The 20,000-nt window shown below is 39.3% G+C and overlaps 2 protein-coding genes across 3 annotated transcripts in view; both read right to left on the bottom strand.

Moving 5' to 3' along the window:
• The window catches only part of LOC143032436 (galanin receptor type 2-like), a 20,718-nt gene extending 10,732 nt beyond the window's left edge, over positions 1–9,986 (bottom strand). For both annotated transcript variants that reach the window (XM_076197215.1, XM_076197214.1), the window contains exon 1: positions 9,841–9,986. In XM_076197215.1, the coding sequence (XP_076053330.1) occupies positions 9,841–9,941 (101 nt within the window). In that variant the 5' untranslated portion in view covers positions 9,942–9,986. The remainder of the gene's footprint in view (positions 1–9,840) is intronic.
• Positions 9,987–12,283: 2,297 nt separating this feature from the next.
• The window catches only part of LOC143032437 (melanopsin-A-like), an 11,032-nt gene continuing 3,315 nt past the window's right edge, over positions 12,284–20,000 (bottom strand). The window contains exons 2-3 of the mRNA XM_076197216.1: positions 13,594–13,812; positions 12,284–12,459 (exon numbers count right to left, since the gene is read on the bottom strand). Coding sequence (XP_076053331.1) covers positions 12,299–12,459; positions 13,594–13,735 — 303 coding nt within the window. The 5' untranslated portion in view covers positions 13,736–13,812 and the 3' untranslated portion in view covers positions 12,284–12,298. The remainder of the gene's footprint in view (positions 12,460–13,593; positions 13,813–20,000) is intronic.

The raw sequence follows: 20,000 nt of genomic DNA on the forward strand, positions 1-20,000 counted from the left end.
TCACTGGAAGAGGTTACCGGTCACATGGGAGAGGTTACCTAGTAACTCAGGCAGTGATGAAATGTCACGTGCTAGGGGAAGCCTCCGACTTCGTGTTGTGATAAAATATCCTATGCTTGGGTATGTGGCGTTTTTTCTCGAACTTGGATTTGTTGGGTTGTCTCATGCTTGGGTTTGTGACAGTTTGCCTAACGCTTGGGAGGGCCCTAAAGTCATTTATTTGTATATTTAGATTTGGACTCAACTCTTTAATATATAATGCTTCTAAGATTGGGAGGCGTCTATCATATGTTCATATTTCCAAAATCTCAGTGTTTTCTTCTAGAATGTTTCTTGTTAGCGTTATGCCATGGACTTCTCTTAAGTTTTTTAGTGGCTCCTGATGTCAGGTGGCATGAAAGGTGACGGGATAACCATGCCAATATATGTGGAGGGGAGGGTTTCACAGTTCCCTCGTGAACAAGTAAACCTATAGATGACATGTGATTTCTAAAGTTTCTTTCTCTCTTGGTAGGGACTGTTTTTAAGAAGGAGGTGGCTGATCTTCCTTGTCTTATAATAAATCACTAAGTTAGTATTTTCTCTGGGTTGACTGGTTTAATGTTCCTCTTTATAATCTGTTTCATTATACGTTCATCTTCTTTATAGGCTGATGAAAATGTAGATTTATAATAGATGTTAATTTTTTCCTATATTTCTATTGTTTTTATTATCTATGTACCAGCCGTCCATTATTTTCTTGGTCTGGTGGTTAATATCTTTCTCACTGAAGCCATTATTGATTAGTACCTGGGTGGTGCACTCAATTTCATTGTGTACTTTTTTCCATGTACTACTGTGTGTGAGTACAAGGGAGCATAACCATGTGGCCCTTGTATTTGCTGTTTTATTGTTTTATTTTTATTATTACTATTATTAGTTCCATTTGTATATGAATGTGTGTATATGTATATTGTTCGAAGCTTTTATGTGGCTATAACCTTCCCCCAGTTTTCTTATTTCTGTATAAATATTGTGTTCTATTTCTCTTTCTTGTACTCTGAGGATGTCATAATAGACGAAAACGTTTAGTATTCCGACTTTATTTTCCGTGTTTTCTGCAATATTATTTATTCACGCATTATTGTGATTATTTTTGCATATATATATATATATATATATATATATATATATACATATATATATATATATATATATATATATATATATATATATAGTGGGCAGCTGGACGATGTGACGAAGAAAAGCGTTAGCTCGTAGTATGGTGCTTGGCGATGCAGAGCGAAGATTGTAGGGTTGGCAAGTGGCTGCGTTCGACCGGAGTGTAGATCTCTGATGTATTTTCTCAGCACGTAGAATCCGCTAATCCGTAGTCGCTGTCGTAGAGTTGTTGCTTCGGAGAAATGTAGTGTTGAAGTTCGAATTCATAACCGCTGCCGCCAGGATGTAGATTTGTGGTTAGGATCTACATTTTATGTGTGGTGAGGCAAACTAGGAGCAAGTCCGTTCTTTTTAATGCCTCAGTCTTCTCTGTTTTACAAACAAGAGCAACCTCCGAGGAAGACTTGGGGGGTTGCCAGATTCTAATTTATACGGGTACAAGTAGGCTGTTGCCACAATAATACATGATTTTCTTATATCTATAATTTTCAATGCCTAGTCTGAGTCTGGACTCTCAGTATCCATGCATGGGATATATTTTCATAGATTTTACAAAGATAGAGAACATACGAGAAATATGTGATAAAGAAATAAAATGTTAACCCAAGTTGATCTGAAAATGTGTTGGGCGTAATCTTAAATGCCTGGTTTGTCTGGTCACTGTTCAGATCCGATGACAATGGAACGTCCTTCGGGAGACAGGTCTGAGCACAATGAAGAATCCCTTGAGAGCTGTCTGGCTGCGCCGGAGTTCCTTATCACTCCACATGTGTGCGCGCGCGTGTGCCCGCTAGACAGTTAAATGGTTGACTATTCCTTTCAATCTTGTATACATACATACATACATACATACATACATACATATACCAAGGCTTTTTCCCCTTTACCAGGGAGGTAGCCAAAAAGGAAAAGGCATAAAATCATTCCCACCCATTCCATCCCTGAATACACTCCACACCCCTCCACCCTCCCTCCCATCTTAGCACCTCCTGGATGATGGGTCATCCCTGCACCTTGTCCACTGCCCTGGGTCAGAAGCAGTGTCGCAGGACACAGCACATCCACAGCAAGGCCGCTTCATTAAATCGGCGACTCCTCCTCTCCGTTCCCCCATGCATAAAAGGAGAAGACAAGGAAAATTCCCTTCGGGCTGCGTCAAATTTTGCTCACACATACTACCTCACCCCCCATCCCCCCACCCATTCCGCCTCATGCATCACAACATCATCCATATACAACCATTTTCCATTCACCCCTGTCTTGTGTCCTCTCCCGTCCTTCCTCAAAGCCCCCTTCACCCCATCCAGCCACCTCATCCTAGGACGTCCCCTCATGTTCACTCCCTCCACATCTGCCTTCCATACCTCTTTTACTAGTCTTTCTTCACTCATTCTTTCCATGTGTCCAAACCATCCTAATACTCTTTCATCAACCCTATCTCCCAACTCCTTTCCACCCCCGTTCTTCTCCTCACCTCCTCATTTCTCACTCTGTCTAGCCTAGTAACCCCCATCATATTTCTCAGACACCTCATCTCAAACACATTCAAGCTCCTTCTCTCTTCCTCTCTTATGATCCATGTTTCTGCCCCATGCAGTGCTGTTGGCACAATCACTCCTTCATACAATCTCCTCTTAGCATCCATTTCCAAATGTCTATTCCTCATTACACTCTTCAATCCACCAAGGAATTTACTCGCTTCTCTCAATCTACATTCTACCTTCACCTTCACTCCACCTTTCCCTGCCACATTTGCACCCAAGTATCTAAAACTATCCACTTCCTCCAGTCGCTCTCCCTTAATGCTCACTTCCAGTCTACTGCCACTTTCACGACATCTCCAAGCTTTCTTCTATCACATAATCTCCCAAACTCTGTTATCAACTTTCTCGGTCCCTCCTCCGATCCTGCCACAAACGCAGTGTCGTCCGCAAACAACAGCTGGCTCACCTCCCACTTTTCTCCATTTTCTTTAACCATCTCCAATCCCTGACCCACCACCCTTGCATTTACCTCTCGCACTACGCCATTCATGTATAAGTTGAACAGCCAGGGCGAAATAACGCATCCTTGACGAAGTTCCACCTTTACCTCGAACCACTCACTCTCTCCATTTCTAATTCTGACACAAGCTCTACTACTCTCATAAAAACTCTTGACAGCACCGAGAAGCTTTCCTCCTATCCCATATATCTGCATAACCTCCCACAATGCCTTTCTGTCTACCCTATCGTAAGCCTTCTCCAGATCCATAAAAGCCCAAAAAAACATCCCCTTTCCTATAGCTTTCTCACATATTTGTCTTACCACAAAGATCTGATCTACACAACCTCTACCCGTCCTAAATCCACACTGTTCCTCACCAATTACTCCCTCTGTTCCTCTCCTAATCCTCTCAATCAAGATCCTCCAATAAGCCTTCCCAACTACACTTAACAAGCTAATTCCTCTGAAACTACTTTATTCACACTTGTCCCCTTTTCCCGTGTAAAGTGGAACTATACAGGCACTCCTCCAGTCCTCCGGCACTCTACCCTCTCTCCAACAAACATTAAATAACCTCACTAGCCAGTCTACCATCACTGTACCTCCTTTTTAAGACATTCTGCATGGCATCCATCCAGACCAGGTGTCTTACCTACTTTCATCATCTTAACAACTACCTTCACTTCATGCTTCCTTATTTCTCCTACATTTTCCTCACTCATTACTTTTATTTTCTTAGCATTTCCCACTGCAACTATCTTTCCCTCCCTATCCTTCTTCACATTTGGCAACTCCCTAAAATATTCTGCCCATCTTCCCCTTACTGCCTTCTCTTCCATTATCATCTCTCCATCTGCACCTTTTACCTTTTCTTCTCTACTTGATTCACCTCCTCTTCCTCTCTTAATTTCTTTCTAAAACATCTTTTTATTATTTTCCAATTTTTCTGTCATACTTTTACCCCACTTCATATCTGCTTTCCTCTTTGTCTCCTTTACCTTTTGCTTTACTTCTCTTTTCTTTTCTTTGTACCTCTCATATGACTCCCTCGTCCTATTTTGTAACCAATCTGTGAAAGCTCGCTTCTTTTCTTCTACAGCCTTCTTTGTTTTCACATCCCACCATTCACTACCCTTCCTTCTATTTCCTCCTGTCCTTCTTGTTCCACAGACCATCCTTTGACACTTTGCGACTCCCTCCTTGAACCATCTCCATTCCTCCTCTACACCTAGCTCTACTCTATCCTTCACTCCCTCCCACTCCTCCTTCAGCTTCTTCTTGTACTCCTTCTCTTTTTCCTTTTCATTAAAAGAGTTCACTCTAAGCACCTCCCTACCTTTTGTCCCTTTCCTCTTTCTCCATCTATCCTCCACTCTCAACTTACCTTCCACCAAAAAATGATCTGATATTCCCCCACCCTCTCCCCTTAGCACATGTACATCCTTAACTCTTCCTATCATAATCCTATTCACCACTACATAATCCATCAACGCTCTATCTACCACCCTTCCATCCACCACCCTCTCCCATGTATACTTATGCTTGACTTTCTTCCGAAACACTGTATTTGCTATCATCAACTCTCTTTCTAGACACATTTCCACCATCAACTCTCCACTACGATTCTTTCCTGGAGCTCCACATTTCCCAACCACTCCATCAATTGGACCATTTCCTACCCTAGCATTAAGGTCTCCCAGTACTATCACATTGACATTTTTCCCTAAATCCTCTATGCACCCATTTAAATCTATCCAAAAGGCCTCCCTTTCTTCTACACTCTTCTCACTGCCAGGCCCATATGCACTTACAAAGACCCACATCTCCTTTCCCAGTTTCACCTTCATCCACATTATCCTTGAGGAAACCTCCTTCCACTCCACTACATGTTTACCTATCTCTTCTCTTACTAGAACAGCCACCCCTTCCCTCCCTCGCCCTCTCTTCACTCCTGATAACCTCCCACTTACACTCCCAAACTTACACTCACCTTTCCCTTTCAACTTAGTTTCACTCAAAGCCAACACATCCATCTTTCTTCTCACAAACATACTACCTATCTCTTCCTTTTTACTCTCATCTGTACCACTTCCACGCACATTAAAAGACCCAAACCTTAGGGTGCTGGTCGGAAAACTCCCAAACCCTCTTCAGCATAACGGAGGGACAGTCGTAATATAAAAGTGTCATCATTTCTCTATGAAGAGTTTTCCTCTATCATAGACAAAATGATGTGTGGCTCTGGTCCGTAGGGGCGCCCCATATAGACCCTAAAGTATCAACTGCATGCTACTTTGCCACAATAACAAGCAGTCAATACCCCAGATGGGTATATACACATATACATATATATATATATATATATACATATCTATACATATATAAATATATACATATCTGTACATACACACACACGCACCCACACCGAATGGACGGCGTAGAGGACGTTCTGAAGGAAAAGTTAAATTTTCGTGGATCCCAACGCAAAGGAAGTACCTATTGTATTTACAGGGGGGATTGCTCGTGGTGTAGGGGGAAAGAGAGGAAAAAAGAGAAGGGGAAGGATAACTGAGGGAAATGGAAGGAAATGAGGAAGGAGAGGACTTGGTCGAGGCAGGCAGGCGCCATGTAAACAAAAGGGGTCCTGACCAATTGAGTGACGATGAAAAGTCTAACAAAAATGTAAAAATTAGAAACATAGATATGAGTTGTACAATAGAAGGTGAGAATAATAATTTCCATGAATTTAATTTAATGAGGGGGGGGGCGGATACCAACCTCCCCCAACAGGCAAGACTCGAAGTAAAACTTGAACAAATGACCGAACATTGGGAGAGTAGGTTTGATAGAATTTCAAAAATGGCTGAAAGAGTTGAAAGATTAGAAGCACTAGAGAAGGCAAACAAAAACTTAACTAAGGAAATAAAAGAACTAGAAAGACAGTTAAAAGAAGTAAAAGAGGAGAATGAAGAATTAAAGAGGAATAATAAAGAAAACAAAGAGGCCATAGCTAAAGAAGCTAAGAGTTGGAAGACAATCCAAGAAGACAATAAAGTTGCATTCACTGACATAATTAAACAGCAAATGAAAGAACAAACTGAAGACTCAGTTATTAAAGTGATGAGACAGAAGGAGAATATAGTAAGAGATTTAGCAGATAAAAAGAACTGTATAATTATGTTAGGAATGGAAGAGAAACACAACCCAGATAGAACCACAAGAATCAAAGAGGAAAACGAAAAAGTAAGCCGATTACTAGAATCAGTTCAGGAAGATGAACCGGAAATTATGAAACAAATTGAAGAGAAATTTAGACTTGGAAAGTATACTACAGATAAGACTAGACCAATTAAGATTAAATTCAGGTCACAAACGACGGCAGAGAATATCTTATCCAAAACAGGGAAACTAGCAGCAAGTGAACAATATAAAAAGGTATGGATAAAAAGAGAAATGAATAAAGAGGAAAGAGAGGAAGAAAAACAGAAAAGACTTCAAGCTAAGGGAAAAAACGAAAACAGAACAGAGACAGAAAAAAGAGAGATTCTATTGGAGAGTAGTGAATATGAAAGTAAGGAAATTCGACATACAAGAGGAAAACAAAAGGGAAACAGAGAACACAATGGAGGTGGCAGAAAACTAAGAGTGTCTTACACAAATATAGATGGATTAATAACAGGATTGAATGAGCTGAATGATTATTTAAAGGAAAAAGAACCGGACATAATGGGAATCGTAGAAACAAAATTAAAAGGTCCACTACCACCCAACAGTGTAGGACATTATGTATATAATTATTGGATTAGAAACAGAGAGACAAAGTAAGGGGGTGGATTTATGTTCCTGACTAAGAAGGATATAAACGTGAGGTGTGTTATATATGGAAAGAATACAGTAGAGATGATTATGATGGAAGTAGAAGACAGAGATAAGAAGAGCAGAAAGTTTGTGATAAATTATGTGCCTCCGAAAACAGCCTCGTGGGAAGAGAGTGAACATAAAAGTATGTTAGAGGACACAAAGATAACATTAGATAAGATAATGGAAGATGGAGGAAGAATAGTTATGATGGGCGACTTTAATTGTAAAGAAATCTGCTGGGAAGAGATGACCGTAAAGGGTGGAGACGGCTCATGGGGAAATGCTCTACTTGAGATGATTACTGACCATACAATGACACAAAGGATACAGGAGAACACTAGGTATAGAAATGAGGAAGAACCATCGAGATTAGACCTAATAATTACATCTGAACCTAGAATAGTGGACAAGATTGAATATAAAACACCAATAAGTAAAAGTGACCACATATTGATTGAACTGGAACTTAATGAAGAAAAATACGTGAAAAGAAATGAACAATATAGAAAAGGAAGAATGATGTATGAAAAAACAAACTTTGATAAAATAAGAGAATTCTTTCAAAAAGAAAACTGGGAAGAAATGTACAAAGAAGAAACAACAGTGGAAGAGAAATGGAATATTTGGACAAAAATTTACAAAAAAGGAGTGGAAAAGTATGTCCCAAGACAAAAAAAAAAAAAAAAGAATATGTAAAATGCTGGTACAACAAAAGTTGTAGGGAGTTAAAAGACAAAAGAGACAAAGCTTGGACCAGATGGAAAAAAAACAGAAGACCTGAAAAATGGAAAATATATACCGGTTATAGAAATGAATATGTACAAACGTGCAGAGAGGAAAAGAGAAAATATGAAAAAGATGTCATAGAAAAGTGTAAAGATCAACCAAAACTATTCTACAGATTTGTAAACAATAAACTGAAAAACAAACAAGACTTGGAGAAATTAAGACAAGGAGGAGTTGAATACACAGAGGAAATTGAAATGGCGGAAATTATGAACAAACAATTTAAATCAGTGTAAGGGAGAACATACAACCTGAAGAGAACGAATGGAAAGAGAAAGTCCCCCCTATGAAAGAAATAGAAGTAACAAAGAATGAAATATTGAAACACTTGAGTAATCTTGATGTCAGAAAATCGCATGGACCAGATGAAATAGCAAACTGGATTTTGAAAGAATGCAGGAATGAACTGGCAGACAAAGTACATAGCATAATAAACAGTTCCTTGAAAGAAGGAAAAGTTCCAGAAGATTGGAAAAAAGCAAATATAGTACCTATATATAAAGGAGGAAATAAAGAAGAACCTACCAACTATAGACCAGTCTCTCTAACAAGTGCAATAGCAAAAATTTTTGAAAGAATTATCAAAAGTAGATGGGTGAAATATTTAGAAAAAAACAACGTGCTAAATCCAAGGCAATTTGGATTCAGACAAGGACGATCATGCGTCACCAATTTAATATGTTTCTATTCAAGGCTAATAGATATAATACAAGAAAGAGATGGATGGGCTGATTGTGCATTTTTAGACTTAAGAAAAGCTTTTGACAAAGTACAACATAAGAAGTTGCTTAAGAAATTAGAAACTGAAGGAGGAATACAGGCCAAACTGCTTAATTGGATGGAAGACTTTTTGCAAGAAAGAAAAATGAGAGTAGTGATAAGAGACAAACACTCAAAATGGGATGAAGTAATAAGCGGTGTTCCGCAGGGAACAGTTCTGGCCCCAATAATGTTTGCTATATATATTAATGATATGGATGAAGGAATTGAAAGCTATATGAGCTTCTTTGCAGATGATGCAAAACTACTGAAAAGAGTGAAAACAGAAGAATATTGTGAGTAGGAATGGAGTAGGAAGTGGGAGATGGAGTTCAATACAAAAAAAGTGTAGTATAATGGAATTTGGAAAAAGCAAAAACAGAATAACAGGATCATATAAATTGGGAGAAGGAATAAAAAAAGTAGAAAATGAGAAGGACCTGGGAGTCATTGTTATGAATAATATGTCACCTGAGAAACATATAAATAAGATTTTTGGAGAAACTTATAATTTAATAAAAACAATCAAAGTTGCATTTACATACCTGGATGAAGAAATGGTGAAGAAAATTCTAATCACCCTAATAAGACCAAGATTGGAATAAGCAGCAACGATATGGTCACCAAGTACAAAAAAAATGTATAAAAAAAAATTGAAAGAATACAAAGAGCAATTACAAAATTGGCACCAACACTCTCAAAACTATCATATGAAGAGAGACTAGCAAAACTTGAACTACAGACACTAGAGCAAAGAAGTGAGAGAGGAGATTTGATAGCTATTTACAGAATCATGAAAGGCATAGAAATTACTGATAGAGAGAATCTGATAAAATGGGATGATAGAAATACAAGAGGACACGGAAAGAAAATAAAAAAAGACAGCTATGGAAGAGATCTGAAAAAGAACAGCTTTCCTCACAGAGTAATAGACAGTTGGAACAAGTTAGATGAGAAAGTGGTGTGTGCAAAAACAATACATGAATTTAAGAATAGTTTAGATAAAATGAGATATGAAGACGGGACCTCACGAGCATAGCTCCCCTTCCCGTAAAATACAACTAGGTAAATACACACACACACACACACACACACACACACACATATATATATATATATATATATATATATATATACATATATATATATATATATATCTTCCTTCTGCTGGACGTATGATACCACTTAGGGTGATCGTGTTTGTGGAGTTCCTACGGAAGGACTGACTGATTGATCAACTTAGGGACTAGTCCTAAACAAAACCAGGAATTGTTACGATTGGCCTACCTGTTGACAGAGATGGCCACGACGGTGTGGAGCACGACCTGTATCACAACTCCGCTCAGGAAGACCATTCCCATAGTAGTCGGCTCATCCACGTTCTGCATATTCTGGAGGAAAAAAATAAAGAATCCTGGTTTAGTTCCTTTGCTGTACGATGTTGATTCCCTCAGTTGGTAGACAGAATCGCCTGGCAGCAACCCAGAGCTGTAAGCAAAGGGCTCAAACGTGACCTAAGTCAGAGCGACAGGGGAATGCAACCGTGAACACTCTACTTACTGAAACGTTGAAACGCGACCCCAAATTCTGAATCAGTGACTTTCACCCTGTGCGCCATAGTGACCCTCCACCTCACAGTACCCCACGGGTGAGGTCCATCGATGGGCTCAGTTCAGGGGGTCCGTTTGGTATAGTCAGAACAAATTATCATTTACTTTCATTTCTCCCTTGACACTTATGTTATTGTTGTTGTTTTTTTCATACGGACAGAGGGGGAGGGTTCTATAGTTTTCACCAGATTCCTAAAGGGGTCAGGTGGCTAAAAAAAAAAATAGAATAAAATAAGATAGTTTAAGAAGAACAACCGTTCTTTGAGATGGTCCGCACATGCGCACCTCCAGTAACGTCATTTGGAGGTCATGTCCTCACTTCGGCTCAGGCCCTCTCCCGACATCGGTTTTTTTTTTTTTTTTTTTTTCAAACATTAATAAAGGTGAACATAAGGGTGTTCTTTATGCAAAAAAAAAAAAATCAGAATTTATCTATCAGGCAGGCTTTTCTGTGATATAATAACTGTACGTCTTTAATTAATATATCGGGATGATATTAAATTTTCAGCAAAATTTAGCCCCTGGGACGTCTTTTCTGTGTTCAAAAATAATGAGTTGGCATAGAAGGGTAGTTAGTTTCCATGTCCTGGTGAAACCTCTCGCTGTACTCGTCACTAACTGCAACAAGATTTGTAAGAAGAGAGTCAAAGTGAGAGTCCAGGAAGTGGGTTTTTAGGCTTATATTACACCCCAGGTTTTTATATGAAGTCAGTTGGTCTCTCACAATGTCACAGTAATTGTCTGAGCTGTGGTTTCCTATAAAGTCTTTGCAAGCTTTTTTAAATGAGCTTTTACAATATCAGTATGCATTTCGTCGAAGTCTTGACCTTGCATCAGTTCCCCAATCTGTGGTCCTACAAAATATTTTTCTTAATTTTTGGCTCCCTTTGGGAAATCTATTTTTATATGAATCCCTTGCCTATTTTATTCATAACTTTGACGAAATTCTTCGTCAAATTCAGCTTTACATGTAAAGGATGCAGATGACTTTTCTCAGGATCAACAAATGGAGTATTAATAACACCCTTTTCTTCTGAAACCAGTGATTCCTTTAGCCACACTCTCTTTATATGGTTAATTTTTATCCAGATTCTTCCACAAACAAAAGAGGCAACAAAACTTAGTGCAGCACATCTGCATTCCAATGAAATTGCCATAAGTCAATATAATTTAAATTCCACATACTTTTTTTCAACAGAAGCTTCATACTCTCATATGATTTCTTCGTGTTAGCTGTTTGAGTCAGAGGAACGGAAGGAACTTACGTATTTTCTTTCAGGCTTACTTTGGAAGAGGCCGTAAACAAGCGCCATTCATTTGTGTTGCATTTGTGACCAAGTTCCTCCATAACAGACTGGACTTCATTGCAGAATAGTGAGTAAAATCTCGAAAATACAATAGCGATCACGATAAAAAACAAACTTTGGTTTCTTCTTGTAGAAGATTCTAACTCTTCAGCCTAGAACTGGGTTTGGCTTGCTTCTTTGAAGAATTTAAATCAAGAACAACGTCATTCAGATCTCCTTGACTCAACAAATGTGGTCTCCATGAGGAATAGAAAATCTCACGTAATATGGCCACCAGACATTAACAAGATTATAATAAAAAGGAAAGTCGAGTCCTGTGGCCCCTTTACTACGGAAGGAAAAGGTATCAGAGGATGAAGAAAGTACCCTACCCACAGTTGAACAACGATGAGGGTGCCACACTGTGCTGAAGGGGTTAAACACGGTCAAAATCATGTACATAACAAGAGCAACGCTGATGTTAAACCACCACTTGAATGGAAAGCAGGAGAAGAGACGTGTGTGGCGGGAATGGAAGGAGGGGTGAGGAAGTTCCCTCCACCCCCACGCCTGTAGCCACTTCGTTTTACGGATAAAGCCTAGTTTACCCGGGGCAAGTTGAGAGGCAAGTCAAGTGTGCAAGCTACTTCAACTGCAGAGGAAAGCGAGTAAGTACATGTTCACACAAGCCGAGTCAGAGACAAGTTACCTGTATGAGCATGTTATTTGCTCGCTTTCCTCTCCAGTTCAAGTAACTTGCACACTTTCTTGCTTCTCAACTTACCCCGCGTAAATGAGGCGTAATGGCTGATTAGACGAAAATTAGAATTATAATGATAAATATAGAGATTAGGAAAGGGGGCAACTCACCTGTATGTAGTAGATTCCCCAGAAGGGCAAGAGCACAGCACACATCAACACCTCGGAGACCGACAGATTGATCATGTAGACTATTGGAGGCGATCGCAGATCCTTCGAGCAAGTGAAACCCGCAATGGCAATGATGTTGGCTGCCGAAAAAGAAAAAGAGGAGGATAAGTGTCAAATCCCTCAGGTGCTCCGTGGTGAGGACTAGTAAGGACCGTACCATAAAAAAAAACACGACCGCCTGGCATCCGGAAATTACTACTGCTTGTTTGTCTGTTCAGGACATGACCTTTGTTATATGAAGAACAGCCACTGTTTTTGGAATGAGTGGTCACTGATTATGAATGATAAAATGAGGCGAACGGTTCTAGCCCAAAACAAAACTTTGACGATTATTTTTCCGTTAATTGTATGGGCCCAACGACATACAGACTGCCCTAGGCTGATCGCCCCTACTCGTCGGAATAAGGTCATTCCACCCGGAACCCACCGCGGTGGCTCCTCATGTTTGTCACCGCTGAACGCCCACCTGTCACCAGAGTGCAGTTGCATCAGCTGGCTGGCTACGATTTCCCACTCTCAGGGATAGAAGAACTGGTGAACCGTCGGCGATATAGATGATTATAATGATAGTAATCCTATTTGCAGTGCTGGTTGTTAGAATGGGTTTTCTTCCGTGGGTCGTGACTTGCACGACCTATGTGAGATCGGCCGATGGCACACTAGGCATTTCTCGCTAGCATGCTACTTGTTTTTGTTACTTTGCTTGACTAGAAACGACTTCGGTTACAATATTCTAGACTTTCGTAAGATCATATCAACAATGAGTCTAACATTCGTATTCTAGGTTTAACTTCTCTTAGTTCACCATTCAGCTTCTCACTATATGACGCAGGAGTAATTTGACATTTTCTATTCAAAGTAGCAAAATCAAGTAGCAATCTAGCGTAGTGTACCGCCACAAGTGTGGCTTCAGTTCAAGAGTGACCTGGTGACGGAGGTATAGAGGCAAACAGCCTGTTGAACCCGTAAGGATACGTGGGCTTTGAATCGCTACCTAATGGGGATGTTAGGGTGACTTGGAATGACTGGTGGACGTGGTTCTGTTTATTTCGTTCCCACAGCTCTTTCACGAAACAACCATTTCTGTCTCTGTCCGTTCGTTGGTCAGAAAAAAATACTAACTCCCTGGCCACAGTTCGGGTCATTTGTCCGCGTTGTGGAGCTGATTATGCTCCCACGAAGAGTGGTCGGAAGTTGTCCGTGGACGTACTCACCGATAGTGCCGAAGACGCCAATGCAAATGAAAGTCACGCCTGTGAACTGCAGAAGCTCAGGAGAGATATAGGGACGCGTATCATTGACGATGACGTCATCGTAGTCGAACTCGGTGGTGTTCGGGGTCGTTTCGAAGTCCATCGCAGCTGAGGACGTCCGAAAAGAAGGAACTTGGACAGGGGCAATCCAGACGTGTAGACTGGTCAGTTCTTGGGAACCTGTCGGAGGTATTCAAGATTGTGAAACTTTTTCTATTCTATTTTATTCTATTTTTGTTTTATTTCAGTTTATATCTTTATGATTTTTATTATCATTAATTGTTATTATTATTATTATTATTATTATTATTATTATTATTATTATTATTATTATTATTATTATTATTATTATTATTATTATTATTATTATTATTATCATTATTATTATTATTATTATTATTATTGCTTTTATTATTATTATTATCATTATTATTATTATTATTATTATTATTATTATTATTATTATTATTATTATTATTATTATTATTATTATTATTATTATTATTATTATTATTATTATTATTATTATTATTATTATTATTATTATTATTATTATTATTATTGCTATTATTATTATTATTATTAATATTATTATTACTATTATCAATATTATTATTATTATTATTATTATTATTATTAGTATTATTATCATTATTATTGTAATTATTGTTTCTATTATCATTATTATCATTATTATTATTATTATTATTATTATTATTATTATTATTATTATTATTATTATTATTATTATTATTATTATTATTATTATTATTATTATTATTATTATTGTGATTATTGTTTTTATTATTATTATTATCGTTATTATTATTATTATTATTATTATTATTATTATTATTATTATTATTATTATTATTATTATCATTATTATTATTATCATTATTATTACTATTATTATTATTATTATTATTATTATTATTATTATTATTATTATCATTATTATCATTATCATTACTACTAGTAGTATTATTGTTATTATTACTGCCATCAACAAAGATATTAATATTACTATCATTATTATTATCATAATTTTCAGTTTTATAATTTCCAACTCCAAACCCCGAGCATAGTCGTTCGTCCCACAGAGTTTCTGATAAGTACCCAATGGAAGATATTCCGAATTAGAACATCTATTCTGTATACCAAGGGCTTTTCCTCCCTGCCCAGGAGGGTACCAAGTCAAAAGGTATGCACTCACTCCCACCCATTTCATTCCCATCCCTTCCTCCCACTCAGCTTAACTCCTCATGGGTGACTGCTCATCCCTGTATCCCCCACCCCTGCCCTGGGTTAGAAGGAATGCAGCAAGACACAGTACATCCACAGCAAGGCCACTTCATCTAATCGGCGATCCCCGTCTCTGTCCCCTCATGCAGAAAAAGAGAAGACGTGGAGAAATCCCTTTGGGCTGCGTCAAAATATCATTCATACATAACCACTCCCTTACCCCCATCCCAACCCCTCCCATCCTTGAATCATAGTATCATCATCTATACACAGCCATTCTCCATTCACCTGTCTCCCGCCATCTCCCTTCCTTGCTGAACAGACATTACACTTTTGCTCAGTACCCCTCTTACCCCATCCATCCATCTCATCCTCGGTCGTCCCCTTAAGTTCACTCATTCCACCTCTGCCTTCCACACCTTTTTTAATAATCTTTCTTCAATCATTATTTCCATGTGTCCAAACCATCCCAGTACTCTTTTATCAACCCTATCTGCTTTCTCCTTTTCCATTCCAGTTCTCCTCCTCACCTCCTCTTTTCTCACTCTATCCAACTTAATAGCCCCTATCATACTTCTCAGATATTTCATCTCAAACACATTGGGTCTTTCCCTCTTTGCCTTTTTTAAATTCTAAGTCTCTGCTCCATACAGTGATGTCGGCACAATCATCCTTTCATATAATCTCCTGTTAGCATCCATTCCTAAATGCCTATCTCCCATAATATGTATTAACCCTCAAAGGCATTTACTCTCTTCTCTCAAACTACAATTCACTTCCACCTCCTCTCCTTCCTTTCCTGCTACATGCGACCCCAGATACCTAAAACTACCCACTTCCTCTAGCCTCTCTCCGTTCAGAATTACTTCCTGTAACCGTTACTAACCATCACCAACCACGCACGTGATCCACACATATGCAATATGGTACTCGTCTTTGGCAAGATCTCTAATCATTGCAAACCTCACCACTTTCCCAATCCAAAACACCTGACTAAACGCTAAGTAAGACAAACAACGACGCCCCCCGAAGTCACAACACGAGATGCCTAATGTCACCAGACATACCCATTGAACCCTTTATCATACCTACCCCAATTACATTACCTAAGTTAACATATATACACAATGTCTAGCCAAGACCACCAACCATACAACTAACCCTTATATAACGGAACTAACACCCATAACTATATTTAATGAGTAACATATCTCACATACGGCAACCCACTAACCCCCTTTATTATCGAAGGGCTGTAGAGAGAAAGAATGCTCAGTTCACGAACCTGCCAGAAAGGATTCCCCAGGTCACGTACCTGGCAGGAGGCAGTGCCAAGGTCAAGACCCGGCACGAGGAGTATTAGGTCAAGGACCTAATTGTACAAAATCTTCCCATCCTGTAATCGCTAGATCATATTTTTAATAAAACGAAGAAATCACCATCAAGGTATTTCTCGCCCGCATTAAGTCCCCTCTTATGTAGCAATTCTGTTACATTCCAACTCGCTGCTATCTTCTCCCCTTGTGTGTGTGTGTGTGTGTGTATAATATATATATATATATATATATATATATGTACATATATATAATATATATATATAATATATATATACTATATATATATATATATATATATATATATATATATATATATGCAGAAAGATCACTAAAAACAACACGTGATCCACAAATTTTGCTGGTAACCACTAAGGAATTTCTGTTTTCTTCCGATTTCCTTAGTGGTTACCGGCAAAAAATGTATATATACATATATATATATATATATATATATATATATATATATATATATATATATATATATATATATCAACCACAATGCACTTTAATTCGAAGCCATCAACATCGGGAGACCCGATGGAGGTCAACACTCGGGTCTCCCGATGTTGATGGCTTAGAATTAAAGTGCACTGTGGTTGATAAAAATGTATCACCATTCACTGAGATCCATTCAGTGTATATACTGTATATATATATATATATATATATATATATGTGTGTGTGTGTGTGTGTGTGTGTGTGTGTGTGTGTGTGTGTGTGTGTGTGTGTGTGTGTGTGTGTGTGTGTGTGTGTGTGTGTGTGTGTGTGTGTGTTGAAATAGCCAACAACAATCACAGAATAAATTGGGATGAGGCAAAAACCATTTTCAAATCCAAATGTAGTTACAAAAGGAAAATAATTGAATCTTCCTTAATAAAACAATTCCCGAATTTTAACATCTCAAAAGGCCAATGGTCACCAGATTACATAACCACCTTGGCAGTTGATAAATTATTTCCCCATATTGTAAAAGCGGATGATTTACCACATAACCCGCACAACAATATAGATGCCACATGAGTTGACTTGTCCATGTTCCCTAACTTTACCTCTCTCATCTGTATATAATATGTGTATGTTCTCTTGTCTATGTATTCCGCGTGAAGAGGATCACAGCAAGTGATCGAAATATACGGAAATCCGTTATTTTCTTCTTTTCTTAAATCCAAATAATAGTGGGTTCTTAGTGCAATTACTAATGTGTAACGACATTACTGGACAGTGATATATATATATATATGTATATATATATATATATATATATATATGTATATATATATAATACTGATGACCCACTTTCGGAGAAGAATAAGCGAAGATATAGAGATCTGTATATTTCGATCACTTACTGTGATCCTCTTCGGCAGATATGAGTTACAAAGTACAGAACAATGTGTATTTATAGTAAAGCAGTGAGGTAGCATGAGGGGACGAGGCTCAGGTCAACACGCCCGGCACGCATGCTCGCATCTTGGTGGCTCAGGTCACATGACCGGCGTAGCATGGGCCTTGGTGATTTTTGTCCACCGCTAATGTTGATGGTAACATTTTATTTATGGCAAAAGAAGAAATACAGTCTGGTGACCATTGACCATGGGAAATGTTATAATTTGGGAAATTATTTATTAAGGAGGATTCTACTATTTTTCTTCTGAAACTACATTTGGAAGAAAAATAGTAGAATCCTCCTTAATAAATAATTTCCCAAATTATAACATTTCCCATGGTCAATGGTCACCAGACTGTATTTCTTCTTTTGCCATAAATAAAATGTTACCATCAACATTAGCGGTGGACAAAAATCACCAAGGCCCATGCTACGCCGGTCATGTGACCTGAGCCACCAAGATGCGAGCATGCGTGCCGGGCGTGTTGACCTGAGCCTCGTCCCCTCATGCTACCTCACTGCTTTACTATAAATACACATTGTTCTGTACTTTGTAACTCATATCTGCCGAAGAGGATCACAGTAAGTGATCGAAATATACAGATCTCTATATCTTCGCTTATTCTTCTCCGAAAGTGGGTCATCAGTATTATTTTACATATGTGCTACGACATATCTTTGTTGTGATATATATATATATATATCGCTATAGTTGGGCAGCAGATCCTCTTTTAGGCAAATGTCATTAAAATTTGTAGCAGCTTCTGCGTTCACGAGTTTATTGCTGACATTCTCGACTTTTCTTATGCTGGCGCGCTGTGTCGTGCTAAGTCCTCTAATGACCTGGCCAAATAGCTTTGGTAGAATAGTTAAAGTCATGGGAATTATCTTCTTAATATCTATGCAGAGTTTTCGCCTAACAGTTAGGCACCTTCAGTGCTAATGAGTACAGCGTGTGGGAAATGATTATAAATACACAATACACAGATCACAGACTTCAGTGCTGATCCGGTTGGCCAATCAGGAAGCAGGACGCGAAGCGCCGCCCCCGGGCCTAGCGGCTGAGTCGTGAGCTGAGCCGTGAACGCAGAAGCTGCTGCAAATTTTAATGACATTTGCCTAAAAGAGGATCTGCTGCCCAACTATAGCGATGTCAGATTTCACGATGAAGCAGTCCGTGATGCGCCTGAAACCAGACAGTACCGTAGAAAGCTGGTTGAGAGGCAACTACGTAGCAAGCGTGAGGAGGTTAAGAAGTTGGAAGCCACCCTTACCCAGCTCCGCTTAGCTTGGACCTCTTTAGAGGTCCCCTTAGAGCTCCGCACCCGCGTCGAAGCGCTTCTTCAAGAAGAGTTGGATCAACATACAAGAATAACTACTGACCGGACCCAACGAAAACTCGTTAGACTCAACGGCGGACACATTAGGATCCCTAACGCCACCCCTGGATACATCAATCTCACGGATAAGCATCTCACTGAGGACCAAGAGGAGCTTCTTAACCTTGGTCTTAACTGCCATGTCCTCTCTTTCCCTCGCCCCTACCAAAAGCGGCTAGAGCTTGAGGCTCTCATGGCGGACCTTCACAAACTGGCGAACGATGGCAAGGTGCTCCTAGACGACGGCATTAAGGAGGATCTTCTCCGTGAGGCTCGCGTTCAGAGGGGGAACCATAATAGCAGAATCCTGAAGCGTCGCCATAAGGAAGCAGCCAAACAACTGCGAGAAGACGCGTCTATCACCATCAGGAGAGCAGACAAGGCCGCCAGTTTTGTCCTCATCCCCACCGATGAATACACTGGTAAGCTCGAGACCCTGCTCGCGGACGAGTCTAAATTCCAGAGGATTTCGAGGAACCCCGTCGAAGCCCTCAAGACAAAAATCAATAAAATCATTGACGCCGTGAACGCCGACATGGATGGGGTTAAGCTGCAGAAACTTTCTGGGGATTTCGCTCCAGGCTACTGCTATGGGAACGTAAAAACTCATAAGAAGAACAACCCATTGCGACCCATCATCTCTCAGATCCCGACTCCTTCCTATAATTTAGCCAAAAGATTGAACGCCCTCTTAACACCCTTCATTCCTAAGGACTACAGCATTGAGTCTGCCGCTGACTTCTTGTCCATCCTCAAAGGTGTCGATGCCAAAGGGGATATCGCATCCCTCGACGCGGAGTCTCTCTTCACCCACGTCCCCGTGGATAGGACCATAGATTACATCCTACAGGTAGTCTACCCTGAGGATGGCCTTGCAAAGCTGAAGATCCCCAAAAATCTCCTACGCCAACTGCTGGAGATTTGCACCAAGGAAGCCCCTTTCTATGGTCCCGATAAACAACTCTACAGACAAGTTGATGGTGTGGCTATGGGCTCGCCCCTTGGAGTCCTCTTCGCCAA

The sequence above is a fragment of the Oratosquilla oratoria genome, chromosome 13 (assembly GCF_046742065.1).
Source record: "Oratosquilla oratoria isolate Oo_2021 chromosome 13, ASM4674206v1, whole genome shotgun sequence".
Lineage (NCBI taxonomy): Eukaryota > Metazoa > Arthropoda > Malacostraca > Stomatopoda > Squillidae > Oratosquilla > Oratosquilla oratoria.